We start from the raw sequence: 15,420 nt of genomic DNA on the forward strand, positions 1-15,420 counted from the left end.
TCCTTCAGTTTGTTAATATGGTGTATCACATTGATCAATTTGCGTATAGTGAAGAATCCTTGCATTTCTGGGATAAACCCCAGTTGATCATGGTTTATCGGCCTTTTAATGTGCTGTTAGATTCTGTTTGCTAGTATTTTCTTGAGGATTTTTGCATCTATGTTTATCAGTGATATTGCCCTGTAGTTTTATTTCTTTGTGACATCTTTGTCCAGTTTTGCTATCATGGTGATGGTGGCATTGTAGAATGAGTTTGGGGGTGTTCCTCCCTCTGCTATATTTTGAAAGACTTTGAGAAGGATAAGTGTTAGCACTTCTCTAAATGTTTGAGAGAAGTCACGTGTGAAGCCATCTGGTCCTAGGCTTCCTTTTGTTGGAAAATTTTTAATCACAGTTTAATTTTCAGTGCTTGTGATTGGTTTGTTCATATTTTCTATTTCATCCTAGTATACTCTCAGAAGTTGTGCTTTTCTAAGTAATTGTCCATTTCTTCCAGGTTGTCCATTTTATTGGTATATAGTTGCTTGTAGTAATCTCTCATGATCATTGGTATTTCTTCAGTGTCAGTTGTTACTTCTTCATTTTCATTTAAAATTCTATTGGTTTGAGTCTTCTCCCATTTTTTTTCTTGATGAGTCTGGCTAATGGTTTATCAATTTTATTTATCTTCTCAATGAACCAGCTTTTAGTTTTATTGATCTTTGTTATGGCTTCCTTCATTTCTTTTTCATTTATATCTGATCTGTTCTTTACGATATCCTTCCTTCTGCTAACTTTGGGTTTTTTTTTTTTCTTCTTCCTCTAATTGTTCTAGGTGTAATGTTAGGTTTTTTATTTGAGATATTTCTTGTTTCTTGAGGTAGGATTGTAATGCTATAAATTTCCCTCTTAGAACTGCTTTTGCTGTATCCCATAGGTTTTGGGTCTGTGTGTTTTCATTGTCATTTGTTTCTAGGTATTTTTTGATTTCCTCTTTGTTTTCTTCAGTGACCTCTTGGTTATTAAGTAGTGTATTGTTTAGCCTCCATGTGTTTGCATTATTTACAGATATTTTCCTGTAATTGGTATCTAGTCTTATAGCATTGCAGTCAGAAAAGATTCTTGATAGAATTTCAATTTTCTTAAATTTACCAAGGCTTGATTTGTGACCCAAGCTATGATCTATCCTGGAGAATGTTCCATGAGCACTTGAGAAGAAAGCGTATTCTGTTGTTTTTGCATGGAATGTCCTATAAATATCAATTAAGTCCACCTTGTTTAACGTATCATTTAAAGCTTGTGTTTCCGTATTTATTTGCATTTTGGATGATCTGTTCATTGGTGAAAGTGGGGTGTTAAAGTCCCCTCCTATGATTGTGTTACTGTTGATTTCCCCTTTTATGGCTTATGATTTCCCCTTTTATGGCATTTGCCTTATGTATTGAGGTGCTCCTATGTTGGGTGCATAAATATTTACAATTGTTATATCTTCTTCCTGAATTGATCCCTTGATCATTATGTAGTGTCCTGCTTTGTCTCTCATAATTGTCTTTATTTTAAAGTCTATTTTGTCTGATATGAGTATTGCTACTCCAGCTTTCTTTTGATTTTCCATTTGCATGGAATATATTTTTCCATCCCCTCACTTTCAGGATGTATGTGTCCCTAGTCTGAAGTGGGCCTCTTGTAGACAGCATATATATGGGTCTTGTTTTTGTATCCATTCAGCCAGCCTCTGTATTTTGGTGAGAGCATTTTATCCATTTACATTTAAGGTAATTATCAATATATATATTCCTATTACCATTTTCTTAATTGTTTTGGGTTTGTTATTGTAGGTCTTTTCCCTCTCTTTTGTTTCCTGCCTAGAGAAGTTCTTTTAGCAATTGCTTTAAAGCTGTTTTGGTGGTGCTGAAGCCTCTTAGCTTTTGCTTGTCTGTAAAGCTTTTAATTTCTCCATCAAACCTGAATGAGATCCTTGACGCGTAGAGTAATCTTGGTTGTATATTTTTCCCTTTCATCACTTTAAATATGTCCTGGCTCTCCCTCTGGCTTGCAGAGTTTCTGCTGTAAGGTCTGCTGTTAACCTTATGGGGATTCCCCTGTATGTTATTTGTTTTTTTCCCTTGCTGCTTTTAATATTTTTTCTTTGTATTTAACTTTTGGTAGTTTGGTTAATATGTGTCTTGGTGTGTTTCCCCTTGCATTTATCCTGTATGGGACTCTCTGTGCCTCCTGGACTTGATTGACTATCTCCTTTCCCATGTTAGGGAAATTTTCAACTATAGTCTCTTCAAATATTTTCTCAGACTCTTTCTTGTTCTCTTTTTCTTCTGGAAACCCTATAATTCAAATGTCGGTGCATTTAATGTTGTCCCAGTAGTCTCTAAGACTGTCCTCAATTCTTATCATTCTTTTCTCTTTATTCTGCTCTGCAATAGTTATTTCCATTTTTTTATCTTCCAGGTCACTTATCTGTTCTTCTGCCTCAGTTATTCTGCTGTTGATTACTTTTAGAGAATTTTTAATTTCATTTATTGTGTTGTTCATCATTTTTTGTTTCCTCTTAGTTTTATAAGTCCTTGTTAAACGTTTCTTGTGTTTTCTCCATTCTATTTACAAGATTTTGGATCATCTTTACTATCATTACTCTGAATTCTTTTTCAGGAATACTGCCTATTTCCTCTTTTTTTTTTTTTCTGGTGTGTTTTTATGTTGCTCCTTCATCTGCTGTGTGTTTCTCTGTCTTCTCATTTTGATTAACTTACTGTATTTGGTGTCTCCTTTCCGCAGGCTGCACATTCATAGTTCCCATTGTTTTTGGTCTTTACCTCCAGTGGCTATGGTTTGTTCGTGGGTTGTGTAGGCTTCCTGGTGGAGGGTACTAGTGCCTATGTTCTGGTGGATATGGCTGGATCTTGTCTTTCTGGTGAGCAGGACTGCATCTGTTTGGCTTTTTGGGGAGTGTCTGTGACCTCATTATGATTTTAGGCATCCTCTCTGCTAATGGGTGGAGTTGTGTTTCTGTCTTGCAAGTGGTTTGGCATAGGTTGTCCAGCACTGTAGCTTACTGCTTGCTGAGTGGAGCTGGGTTTTAGGGTTGAGATGGAGATTTCTGTGAGAGCTTTCACTGGTTGATATTACATGGAGCTGGGAGGTCTCAGTGGACCAATGTCCTGAACTCAGCTCTCCCACCTCAGAGGCACAGAGCTGACACCAGCTGGAGCACCAAGACCCTGCCAGCCACACGGCTCCAAGTCTGATGAGAGGAAAGAGAAATACCAGCTCATGTGCAGAATCATCCCACAGATCACAGTAATGACACCTTCAGCTTGATCATGGTGATGTTTTCATGAGTGTTTGCATATGTCCAAACTCACCAAATTGTATACAGGAGGACATTGAAAATATTGCTGGTACAGTTCCAGGCCACTTTTTTTTTCTTTTGTTTTGCATTTAGTCTAGTTTCACTGGCTCATAGGGTGCAGTGTGCAGAGACCTCAAACCCAGCACCTTCAGACCAGAGTTTCTAGCTCAAAGCGGTTGCACAGCATCCCAACTCAAGATGGAGGTGGAGACAGCAGGCTGTGTGTAGAGTATCACTGTCATTTTAAGATCTATTGCTAAATATGTCAGAGGTTTCAGTTATTTATTTAATCCAAGCCATTGAATTTTTAAACATTACTGATTATTTTCTTTGTTTAACAAGAGTACCCAGATTTACGTAATGATGTGCTGGTAAGTCTTTGACAAACAACTCTTGGAGTGGAGGTTATGGCATGGGATGTTGGAAAAGCACTGATTTGTTGCACTTGCCGATTTCCATGGTATAAATATGTTTTCATTAAACATAGAGCTTGAAAAGATATGTACACTATTGACATTCTGAAAAGATGTAAACAGAGCTGGTCTGAGATGTCTTTTAAAAAATCACATACAGTTTATTTTTTAAAACAGATATATTCAGGAGAATTGCATACAAGCCCTTCAAATTTTGAACTCCATGGTACATTGCAAATGATTAGTCTTACTAAAGATTTTTATATCTAACTTTGTAAGGAAATATCTACTCCATTATATATATTTTATATATGTTTATCTTGTTAATTGTTGAACTTTTGCAGGAAAGCTTATCTGATATTTGTTATAGATTCTTATACTCTTAAAATTCAATAAAATATTTCCAAATTGGATAAAAATATATTTATGAATCATAAAAAATTTGCAAGGAAATACATATCACAAACAAATAATTGGCCAAATGTCTTAGCAAATCTTTTAATATTGATCTAGTAATTCTGCCTCTGTAATTCTAAATAAGGTGGAATAAATGTATCTCTAAACTAATTAATGTAGTGCCAACCTATATGTGTGCATATGTGTGTGCATGTGTGTGTGTGTGTTTGTGAGACTAGGAGATAAAAGGAATAAATACCAATCAACATTCCACTGTTTATCTTTGCTTAGGATACATATTTTTATTTTTCCTGTATTCTTAAACCCTCTCTCCAATCTCTGATAATGAGCAGGGACACATTATATCTGAATTTATAAATAAGAGCCCTGGTATAGTAGGGCTAGGTCCTATTTTAGTTAGGCAAATATTGAATTATAATGGTTACTACCGAGTGGTCAGTGGAAGAGCTAAGTTGTGTTCACTTTTCGTTTTGTTTGAGTTTCTAATTTACCATTTGGAGCCAGTATCATAGCCTGGATCTATGCTTACCCTCAGCCCTCCTTCTCATGGGAGAAAAAGGGAAACAGAAGGCACTACTAGAGTGCCTGGCATGAGGTAGGCCCCCAATAAATATTGATTGACTGGGAGCAGGAAAAGTTTGAGATCTCAGACTATCATTAGTGTTTAATTAAAGCTGTCCACATGATTAGAATGCTTACAACTCCATCCTGTTTCTACTTTTTGGAATTAAACATACCCTTCAAGCTTACTTTTGTGTGAAGCCTTCCCTGATTGCTCCAAAGAGACTTCTTCCTCTTTTAATTTTCCATTCTCTTTCATTTTTAATCATGTGTTATTTACCAACATTATCCTTGGCACTCAAGGATAAACTCCTAGAAGAAAGGGATAGGATCTTGCACATTTGTATGGTTCACTTCATTTCAAAAAATTTTGTGAACAAACTCATGCTCTATTATTATTATTTCAATTAATAAATATGAATATACATCTAAAGATGAAACTTGGAAACAAATCCTATACCTGAATACTACTCTTAAAATACATTAAAAATTACTTTGTAACATTTCTTAGTTTTTAAAAATACCGATTTTCCCTCATACTTCCCTTCAATGCTAATTGAGAAACAACCATATTCCAATTTTTCTGTAGCCACTATAGAGGAAAACCATGGACATTTTAAATAGCAAAACTATTCCAATTAAAAATGTATATTTTCAGAGAATTTCATAATAATGAATGAATTGGAGTTTATTTGAATTCCCCCTTCTAATGGTGGGGGAATCTTGGCCTACATGATTTGCTCTCAGAACCTTATCACTCTTTAGAGGGACCTCAGATGTGGTGGCCTGTCACTGTTTAGAAATATGTCATTTCACATGAGAAAGCTGTGGCCCTGAGGACATTAGTGAGAAAGAGGTCATGAACTCCTAATTAAAAACAAAATTCCTACCAGGTGCATTCAGAGTCAGATTTATTATGAACCAAATGAAGCTTAATTTTCAGGCCCCTCACACAGAACGCTTCTAAGTCTGAGGGACACACTCCAAGATAGAATCTTTTCCTTAGTGTGACACGAAAATTGTATAAACTTCAGAAACCACAAAATAGGGTTCTACCTCTGGGCATACGCATGAAAGAAAATGTGGGATATTGTGCAAAGAGAACTTTGAGGATGTCTAGCGGCCTCGATTCTGGGCTGTGTTTGGCATTAACTTGCCAGGTCTCCTTTCAGAATCGTCTAAACTTGCTGAGCTTCAGTTTGTTTATCTATGAAATGATACTGGTAATTAAGTTAGCCCATCTTCCTATCTGAGTTATGTAATAATTACCTGAGACAACATTTGAATATTCAAAAATCAAAGAGTTCAAAAATAATTAGTAATTAACTGAAAAATGTAAAAATTAAAAGTGTTTGGAATTAACCTTGTTAAACATGAGGCCACCATTAATCTTCCCAATGTTCAACAATGTCAACAGTAAAAATCTCTAAGAATTCTCCCTAACTCAACTCTGTTCCTCCTACAGAAGAAGCAACACAGCCCTGCCTGAATCAGAAGTGTTCTTTAATCCTAGATTGCAGTGGATTGACCTTTTATGACTATTCTGGAGTCTCCATGCTTGTTGAGGTATTTGCACAGCTTGTGTCTGGACTGATTCTTTCCCTTCCCTTTAGTAACAGGGTTTCACCAGCCTCTCTCTCAGCTCTGGGGTTTTGATCCTGCTTGTTTCAATACTCCTCTCACCCATTCTCTCCAAAGGGCACAGACTTTATTACTCCCACTACTATAGATTTCTTTTCAGGAGATGCCGTGAAGTTTCTAACTGTGTGTGAATCTGGAGAGCGCGGGAGGAGTAGAGGTGGGTATTCATGTGGGGTGTTAGAACAGAACATAGACTTGGGATGTAATGGGTATAGCAGATGCTGGGCAGTCAACTCCTAGGTTTCTAGAAAGAAGGAGAAAAGTCCCCTCCATGAGCAAGGGACCTGATGATGGCAGGATGTTGTCTCTCACATCATGGATGGGTACAGTCTGACTTGAAACCATTCCTGGTCTCTGAAATAATACTCAGTGCAGGGGTTTTTCTCCATTCTCTCAGACAATCGTGTCCTCTACCCCATGATATCCATGGGGTCTCCATGATCCCGGTTGCAAAAAATAAAAGTTTTATTTCTTTAAAACTGCAGCCTCCATTTAGTTAGATGGAACACCTAATTTTGCCAATTCAAGGAAAACTCAGACACTTCTGGAATTGTTTCCTCCTTTTTTTTTGAGTACTAAGTCAACAAGGAATGTACTCCCTTTCTAATTTCCATTTATTCTCTCCTCAATACCCTAAATATGAGGGAGGATCTTGAGGACCAAGCAATGTCTGTTTCTCAGCTGTCCTCAGTCCTCCATTAGCTTCTGCTGTGTGGAACTTGGTTCATCTCGCCTTTGGCTGTTTGTTCCCCAGCGGTTCTCTTACCCTGGCTTCATACAGTCTCCTGCTGTGTGAGGCTTTGTATTCAGCCAAAAACTTAATCATAACCTATGGCAATTTCTGGAGCTCTTTCCCTGCATATTTCCGTTCTTTCCATTACTCTCTCCCATAAATTTCACCCACTCAAGCCTTCCTAAATACCAGTTCTGTCTTCTCAGCTCAGTAAAGTGGCTGCATTTTGCTTGGGTCCCCCCGACATCATGTCACGGTCCACAAACTGCTTTGAAGCAGAAAGCTGAGATGATCTGAGAGCTCACCTCGTTTGTTTTTTTTTTCTTTCAGAAAACTCAGTCCTTTTCTGCCTGTTCCCATTGTCGAAAAACAATTTATATATTTTCTCCATTTGTCTACTTATTTACGAAGGATAGGATAGTCTTTATATTAATTACTCTTCATGGCCAGAAGTCAAAATTGGACCTTGACTTTTAAAGAGTTAAAACCAGTAGTCCTAGAAGGCCTCACATTGTAGATTTTGATTGCTTTCTCATGGTGTTGCATAACTGTCTCTATTCATTCATATTTTAAATTTGAAATGTCCAACCTTTCAAACTCAAGATAGTACAAAGCTCAGCTTCAGTCTGGCTTTCCTGTGAAGATGGGGTGGGACTATGTGAAGAGAAGCAGCTTACTATGTGACAGAGCGTAGTCTCAGATCTATCACACCCGCTGGGAGGGGTTAGGAAAATTGTCTAAACTGTCTGGATCTCAGTTTATTCATTTTGTAAAAATGGGGGGGTGATTTTGTTTCAGATTTAGTAGATATTAAAAAAAGAAATAAATTATGCAAAAGAATTGAATTTTAAATATCCTAGGCCTTAAATCTAGTGGCTGTTTTTGGTAAATTTTCCACGTGTAATATGCTTTTAATTTCTTGTTGCTCACCATGAAAACTTTGCACAATTTGGCATAGGGTTCAACCTCAATACTTTTCTTGCATCTAAATCCTGACTGTAAACAGAGAGTCTCTCATCATTGGAGGGCTTCTTGTGTTCAGCACTTTTATTTACTGTGTTGCCAAGGTCTAGAAGAGCACTGTTAAACCTATGTGTATAAGGATCACCTGGGGAGCTTATTTAAGATGCAGTCTTTTGATGGAGTGATCATTTTGAAATGTACAGAAATTTTGAAACATTATATTATGTAACAGGAGCTAACACAGTGTTGTTGGTCAATTATACTCCAAAAGCAAACAAACAAACAAACTCATAGAAAAAGAGATCAGATTTGTGGTTACCAGAGGCAAGGGGTGAGGGGAAGGGGAATTGGATGAAGGCAGTTAAAAGGTACAAACTTCTGGTTATAAGATAAAAAGTACTAGGGATGTAGGTACAACATGATAAATAGAATGAGCACTGTTGTATGTTATATATGAAAGTTGTTGAGAGAGTAAATCCTGAGAGTTCTCATCAGAGGAAGAATATCTTTTTTCTATTTCTTTAATTTTGTATCTATATTAGATGATGGATGTTCACCAAACTTATTGTGGTCATCATTCCATGATGTATGTATGTCAAATCGTTATGCTGTATACCTTAAACTTATACAGTGATGTATGTCAATTATAACTCAATAAAACTGGAAGGAAAAAAATGCAGTTTTCTGAGTCCTGGTTCTGGCCCAGGAATATTCATTTTAAACAATGTAGTTTGTCCAAGGATTATGTTTTGAGCAACACTAGACTAGGATTGTCCTTTTACTGGGAAAAGTCAGTATGTATATTTTTTGTTTAATTGTATTTAAAATTTGTTTTGAATATACTCCAGTATTTATTAGCTGTCCTCTCTAGATATTGCAAATCAGGACTTAGAGTTAGTAAAGAGGAGGAAATGGTTACTTATTGTCAGTGAGTTTAAGATCTAAGGTTGAAAATTCAGAGGAATTCAAATAATCTATGTTTTGGGCATGGTGAGAAAGAAACTTTTAAGAATTCATCTTAATGGTTTTAAAATATTGCACAACATAATGAAGGAATAAGTCAACTGATGTATTTTATTTTTAAATGGGCAGAAAGACATTTGCCCTTCTGTATATACAAAACCAGCAGTTTTGTATCAATTTGCTTTTGTGTGTGTGTGTGTGTGTGTGTGTTATGCGGGCCTCTCACTGCTGTGGCCTCTCCCGTTGCGGAGCACAGGCTCCGGACGCGCAGGCTCAGCGGCCATGGCTCATGGGCCCAGCCACTCCACGGCATGTGGGATCTTTCCAGACCGGGGCACGAACCCGTGTCCCCTAGCATTGGCAGGCGGGCTCTCAACCACTGTGTCACCAGGGAAGCCCTTCAATTTGCTATTTTTAGTTTCCTTATTAGTATTTAGTTTATTTCATCATGGTTACAGTAAATTATGATGTATGTTACAACCATAAACTTTACGTATAGACAAATTCTAGGTCCAAGTATTAGCTACATAACTAGTTCTAGGATCTGGGTTTAAGTATTTGTTTGCTCTTCTGTAAACTGGAAGTAGAAATACTTTGAGTTGTTGTGAAGCTTAGAAATGACATATTGTATATAAAGCGTATAAAAAGGTTTCTAGAAGTTAGTTAAGTACTCAGTAATGCTAGCTTCTATTTGTTCTCATTTTGCAAAAGTCATTTCTTAAAATAATATCACTACAACTAATACTATTTCTTAGTTCCTGCCACCCTGAAATAGGGTCCAGACTAAAGAGCCACAGAATCTCTTCAGCCATGCATGTCTTCCTGCTTCCCAAAAACACTCCCTGGATTATTTTCTCACTTTGGTATAAGGAAGATTCTCCTAAGAGTTATAGGTTGAAAAAAATGGAGTGAATGCTATTTGTTCTTCTACTTAGGACACTTCTACTTAGTGAACTAGAGAATATGTTTATCAGCATCAATAAACCACCCATAGCAATGTGTTTGTGCTTCACTGAGCTTAAGAAAAAGTAAGACACTGACAGATCACTTTGAATTGTCATTTTAACTTACGAAAACAGGAGCCATTTATTCAATGGCAAGCCTCAGACCATGTATTATTTATTTGTTTATTTGCCTGTTTATTTATGCCCAGAGTGATGTCTCCTATTATTCCACAATTCTTCTACCATAGAGATAACTGCTTATTGCTGGAAGAATATAAGGGAAAATTTTAGGTGTATCATGCATACCCTTAAAAAGTTTTGTAAACGCAGCATTCTACATTTTATATGTATGACACTTTACTATTACGTAACCAAATCCAACCTACTTTACTAAAACTTCTGGATTTACTGAGTTTTGTCAGCTGACTTTGGTCTGGGTGAATTTAAGATCAGGGCCTTCAGTAAGGTTGTTACTACTTGAGATTTTCTAGGACTTAAAGAAGGCAAGACCCTGCAGTATGCCAAGAAAGTTAGTCAGGATCTCTCATCTTGGTGGACCATAAAAATGGAAGTTGGGCAATGAAACTTGGCTTTGATTATAGTGAGGTTCTCAATTTACTGTCCATGGATGGGGTTTAGAGAATCCATGAATATGTGCAAATTGTTGTAAAATATTAAAGTAAGCAGTAGGTAAGCAGTTTCATCATATTCACAGATGGGTCCTTGACTTCCAATAAAAGACGGTTGAAAACAATTTTATATCATTCTTATAGGGAAGGAAAAGTGGTGTTTTTATTTTTATTAATTAAAATGGAAAATGTAAGCAGCAAAATTTAGTTACATAAAAGGTAAATGCCAGAACATGGAAGCAACCTAAACGTCCATCAACAGATGAACGGATAAAGAAGATGTGACACATATACACAATGGAATATTACTCAGCCATAAAAAGAAATGAAATTGAGTTATTTGTAGTGAGGTGGATGGACCTAGAGTCTGGCATACAAAGTGAAGTAAGTCAGAAATAGAAAAACAAATACTGTATGCTAACGCATATATATGGAATCTAAAAAAAAAAAGAAAAATGGCACTGATGAACGTAGTGGCAGGGCAGGAATAAAGCCATAAACATAGAGAATTGACTTGAGGACACAGAGGGGGAGGGGGAAACTGGGGCAAAGTGAGAGAGTAGCATCGACATATATATACTACCAAATGTAAAATAGATAGCTAGTGGGAAGCAGCAGCATAGCACAAGAAGATCAGTTCGGTGCTTTGTGAACCTACAAGGGTGAGATAGAGAGTGTCGGAGGGACATGCAAGAAGGAGGGGATATGGGGATATATGTATACATATAGCTGATTCACTTTGTTATACAACAGAAACTAACACAGTATTCTGAAGCAATTATACTCCAATAAAGATCTATTTAAAAAAAAAAGAAAGAAAGAAAGAAAGAAAAAAGGTAAATGCCTTGCTGGCGTTCATCTTCCTTTGCTAAGACCATCTCTTTTAGAAGTGGGTCAGAGTATGCCTGAATGTGTTACAATGCCACCCCCTGGTGGTGTGGTGTCATAAACATTGACTTTTTTTTTTACTAGAAATTCTGCCTTCTGAAGCTCATCTTATTCCTTCCTGCCAGCTATCCTGAATTAATTGTGGGTGTACTATTTTAATTCTTCCAGGTTTACACGGACTGCAAGAACAAGAGTGTGGATGTATCATTAGTCCACTGCACAGGTAAGGGAGTATCCTTGGCTAACATTGGACATGATCCTTCTGCTGCTCCACGTAACCTTATATCACTTGTGTTTTCTTATAGCTTCTTTGATAAAAGCAATGAAATACTGGGGAAACCTAGATTCAGAGAAACCAATTTTTTTTGAATCAGTATCTGCTGCAATAACTAACATCCACTTAAATAAGGTGAGTTGAGCAAGTTTGCATGCCAGAATTATAAGAAAATTGAAATGTAGAATACATGGGCTTTGCATTTTTTATATTAGCCTATTATCCCACTGACATCTAAAAACCTATTAAAATGTGACCCCTCCTCAGAGTCCTCTGCTACAAGTAAAGGAATTTTTTCATTCCTTTTTTGGACAAGTTATGAATTGTTTAATAATTTGGATCTTCCAACAATATCACTGCTTAGAGGATTTGGTGATCACCTATTAAGTGCAAACTGCTTGCTTATAAAATAAATGCATCTTCCAGGATTCACTATCCTGGGAATTGGAATCCACCTCTGTCAAATGCAAAAACTCTAAATATAGCCTTATAGCTTTTTGCTGCTCTCATACCCTTTACTCTAAGCTCATACTGCCACCTTTGGAAATACTATTTGCAGAGCCCAGCACTCACATGGTTTGAAGTGTCAAAGTTATCTTCCAATACTGGGCTGTATGGTTAGTTTAAGAACTGTTCCTAGAACTTTGATTTCCCATAATTTTTCTTTGATTTTGAATTGTTTGGCCTTTCCTTAACCCTAGAACAGCATCTGTTATCTCTCTGAGTCATCCCTATTATCTACAATTAGAAGAGTATGTATTTACAGAATAATAATAATATTATTGTTATTATTATCATTTCTACTACTACTATTACTGCTGCTGCTGCTGCTGCTACTACTGTTATATACCTAACATTCACTGTGTGCTCATTATGTTCCAGGAATGTGCTAAGAGCTTTACCTATGTTACTTCACTAAATTTGCCACAACCTTATGAAGTAGATATTATTATTGAACCTATTTTTAGAAATAAGGAAACTGAGGTCCAGGGAAGTTATACCATTTGTAAGTGGTAGAGCCAGTTTCAAAGTCAGCAGTCTGACCTAGGACCTGGAACTTTAAACTTCTATGCTCTGATGCCTCAGAGAATATCCATTTTCTTAGCTTGGCTGGACAGCTTGCTTCAGTTACTACTGTTCTTTGACTATGATATCAACTTAAGGGTTAAGTAAGTAGCAATTGCTAATTTCTTCCCCTTCTATTTCAGAATTTGAGCAAACTCAGTGACCACAGTGAAATCTGAGACTCTCATGCTGCAGTACAGCTCTTTTCTTTAGCAACTGCCCCGAAGAGGCCATACTCAAGTATTTTCACATTTTTTGTTGTGTAGATCCTACAAATGACCTCTACTAAAATAAGTGTGATGTGACTTACTAACCACATAACCGCTGCTCAAGGTTTGCCAACAATTTTATCTAATCTTTGTTAGTAAGCAAATTCACTTTGTAGGTTATTGTATAGTTATTTTATAAAAATCAGTATGCATTTAGTTTTAGTGTACTGAAAGGTAAACATGAATTTATTTCCTTTTTTCATACCAAAGTATTTTGTGTTAATTCAGTTTGTTGTAGTTCATTTGTAAAAGTGAGAAATACTTTGTCATATGATAATAGATTTAGAACATTTGCAAGCCATTTGTAAAAATGCAGGATCACCTGTAACTAATACATAAAAACAACTTAGCAAGTGTGCCATTTTCCCTAACCAAAGAAGCCATTAAATATCAATAAGCTTAAATGTTACTTCATGCAATATGATTATGAAATTCACAGAAAGTAAGTCAAACAGAAACAAATGGCAAACTAGAAACCATTCTTCTCCATACCTTTCCATGCATGGATGTCTTCAGGAATGTTTTCAACATAAGTAGTATCCCAGTGAAACCATGTCCTTGACATTAGTCTGTTTTGCTGTAAATATTGGAACTGCTTAGGATCTTCAGAACTTATAGCCCTAATTTCCACATTCCCACCCCATAAACGTTTCCATTTTCAGCTTTAGTTTTTTTGGAACCAGAGAATGTGGAAGTTGAACCCCTTATGATTTTTTCACAAATATGATTTTTAGAAGAGAAAATATCACCAGTAGAATAGCTTTGTACTTTTCCAATATAGGATTAACTGTAGTAGTTTGGGACTTTCCTATTTCAGAGAGATAGTCAATATAATATAATACATTTATCTATCTATATCCCTATAGATAGATAGATCTCCTTAGAATGCTTTTTCTTTTCTTTTGTTAGAAGGGAGCTTAGGTAAGTGATTATCTTTTAACCCACTAAACCACCAGGGTATTGACAAATAAATACCACAGGCCAGGCTGACTTGTATAAGTTATTATTTTCATGTTTCTACATATATTTTCAGTCACATACAATTATATAGTTTCATATTTTTATCTAACAATTTGATTTACCTATGAAGAAATCTCACTTTCAAAGATAGATGTAGATGCACTCTTTAGTCTTAAGACATTTTAACTGTTCTAGAAATTACCAGTTAACAAAAAGCCAAGTACTTTAAAGTGAGTTTGAGAAGTAGTTTGAAAACAAATTTAAAGACTGGTAATTTAGGTGTTTTTGAGAACATCTGTAAGAGTAAATTCTAATATCTGCCGTGTGATGTAATGGTTCCTAGCAAATGTGTAGTAAACATTCACATGGCCCTTATTTTTACCATTGAGTCCTAGGCAGACAATGTAATAAAATGAAAGGGGAATAATAAACATTTCAAATTCTCGTAACTTATTTATTCATGTCAATTCTGATTGACATGAACTACAAACGGTAGTTTTTGTCCCACAGGAAGCTTCAATCCTTTCATCACTAATTTGGATTGAAATGAGTGAAGCCGACTTTTCTTCCCATCAAATACTGTTCCAAGAAAATGTGGAAGTAATAATTAGAAGTAAAATTTCCTTAAAGAAAGGAATTTCACTCTCCTTTTCTGATTAAATTATTCCAATGGTGGATGGTGGCAACATTCACCATCGCTAATCCATTGGTCATTGGCACATAAACATGAGTCAAGGGAAGTTAAGAAAGAAATATATTTTGCTATGTATAAATTGATGTATTTCTATGCAAATTTAGTCTATTATTAAATGCATGCACTGTAGGCATTTTCTAATTTGTTAGAGATTATGGACTGTAGATGGCGTTAAAATCATTACAGGTAATCAATGGATGGTTTCTTCTGTTTTATTAACAAAGCTGACACCTAGTTGTATGAGAAGATGTATTTGAATGCATTTCAGTGTTTATAGTAGACATCTAATAGATAAAACTTAAAGCTAATAACTTTGGTGTCAAATGTTATTATATTCAAAGTAAAGGAAGACCAAAAGATGTACCATAAATAACCCTGTGTTCTAAGGCTTATCCTGCATACTAAGATCCCAGTGACTAGACCTGTAGGAATCCCTGAAATTGAGTTTTGAAAGCTCAATAACTGAATATGAGTTTCAGACACACAAGATTCTAAAACATAAATGTTTATTTCAAAGCAGACATTAATAACAGGAGAACTATAATAGGGCACTGATGCTAGACTGTTTCTAGTCATGATTAATTAGTTTTATGAGATTACCTTATTTTTGTATATGATAAATTACTTTCATATTACTTATTATGGTAAAATAAAATTGGG

General features: G+C 35.9%; 1 protein-coding gene across 2 annotated transcripts in view; it reads left to right on the forward strand.

Moving 5' to 3' along the window:
- SLC26A7 (solute carrier family 26 member 7) overlaps nt 1-13,157 on the forward strand; it is a 308,475-nt gene extending 295,318 nt beyond the window's left edge. For both annotated transcript variants that reach the window (XM_060287458.1, XM_030862868.2), the window contains 4 exons: nt 6,203-6,303; nt 11,667-11,721; nt 11,804-11,907; nt 12,981-13,157. In XM_060287458.1, coding sequence (XP_060143441.1) covers nt 6,203-6,303; nt 11,667-11,721; nt 11,804-11,907; nt 12,981-13,016 — 296 coding nt within the window. In that variant the 3' untranslated portion in view covers nt 13,017-13,157. The remainder of the gene's footprint in view (nt 1-6,202; nt 6,304-11,666; nt 11,722-11,803; nt 11,908-12,980) is intronic.
- The last annotated feature ends 2,263 nt before the right edge of the window (nt 13,158-15,420 follow it).

Source organism: Globicephala melas, chromosome 17 (assembly GCF_963455315.2).
Source record: "Globicephala melas chromosome 17, mGloMel1.2, whole genome shotgun sequence".
Classification (NCBI taxonomy): domain Eukaryota; kingdom Metazoa; phylum Chordata; class Mammalia; order Artiodactyla; family Delphinidae; genus Globicephala; species Globicephala melas.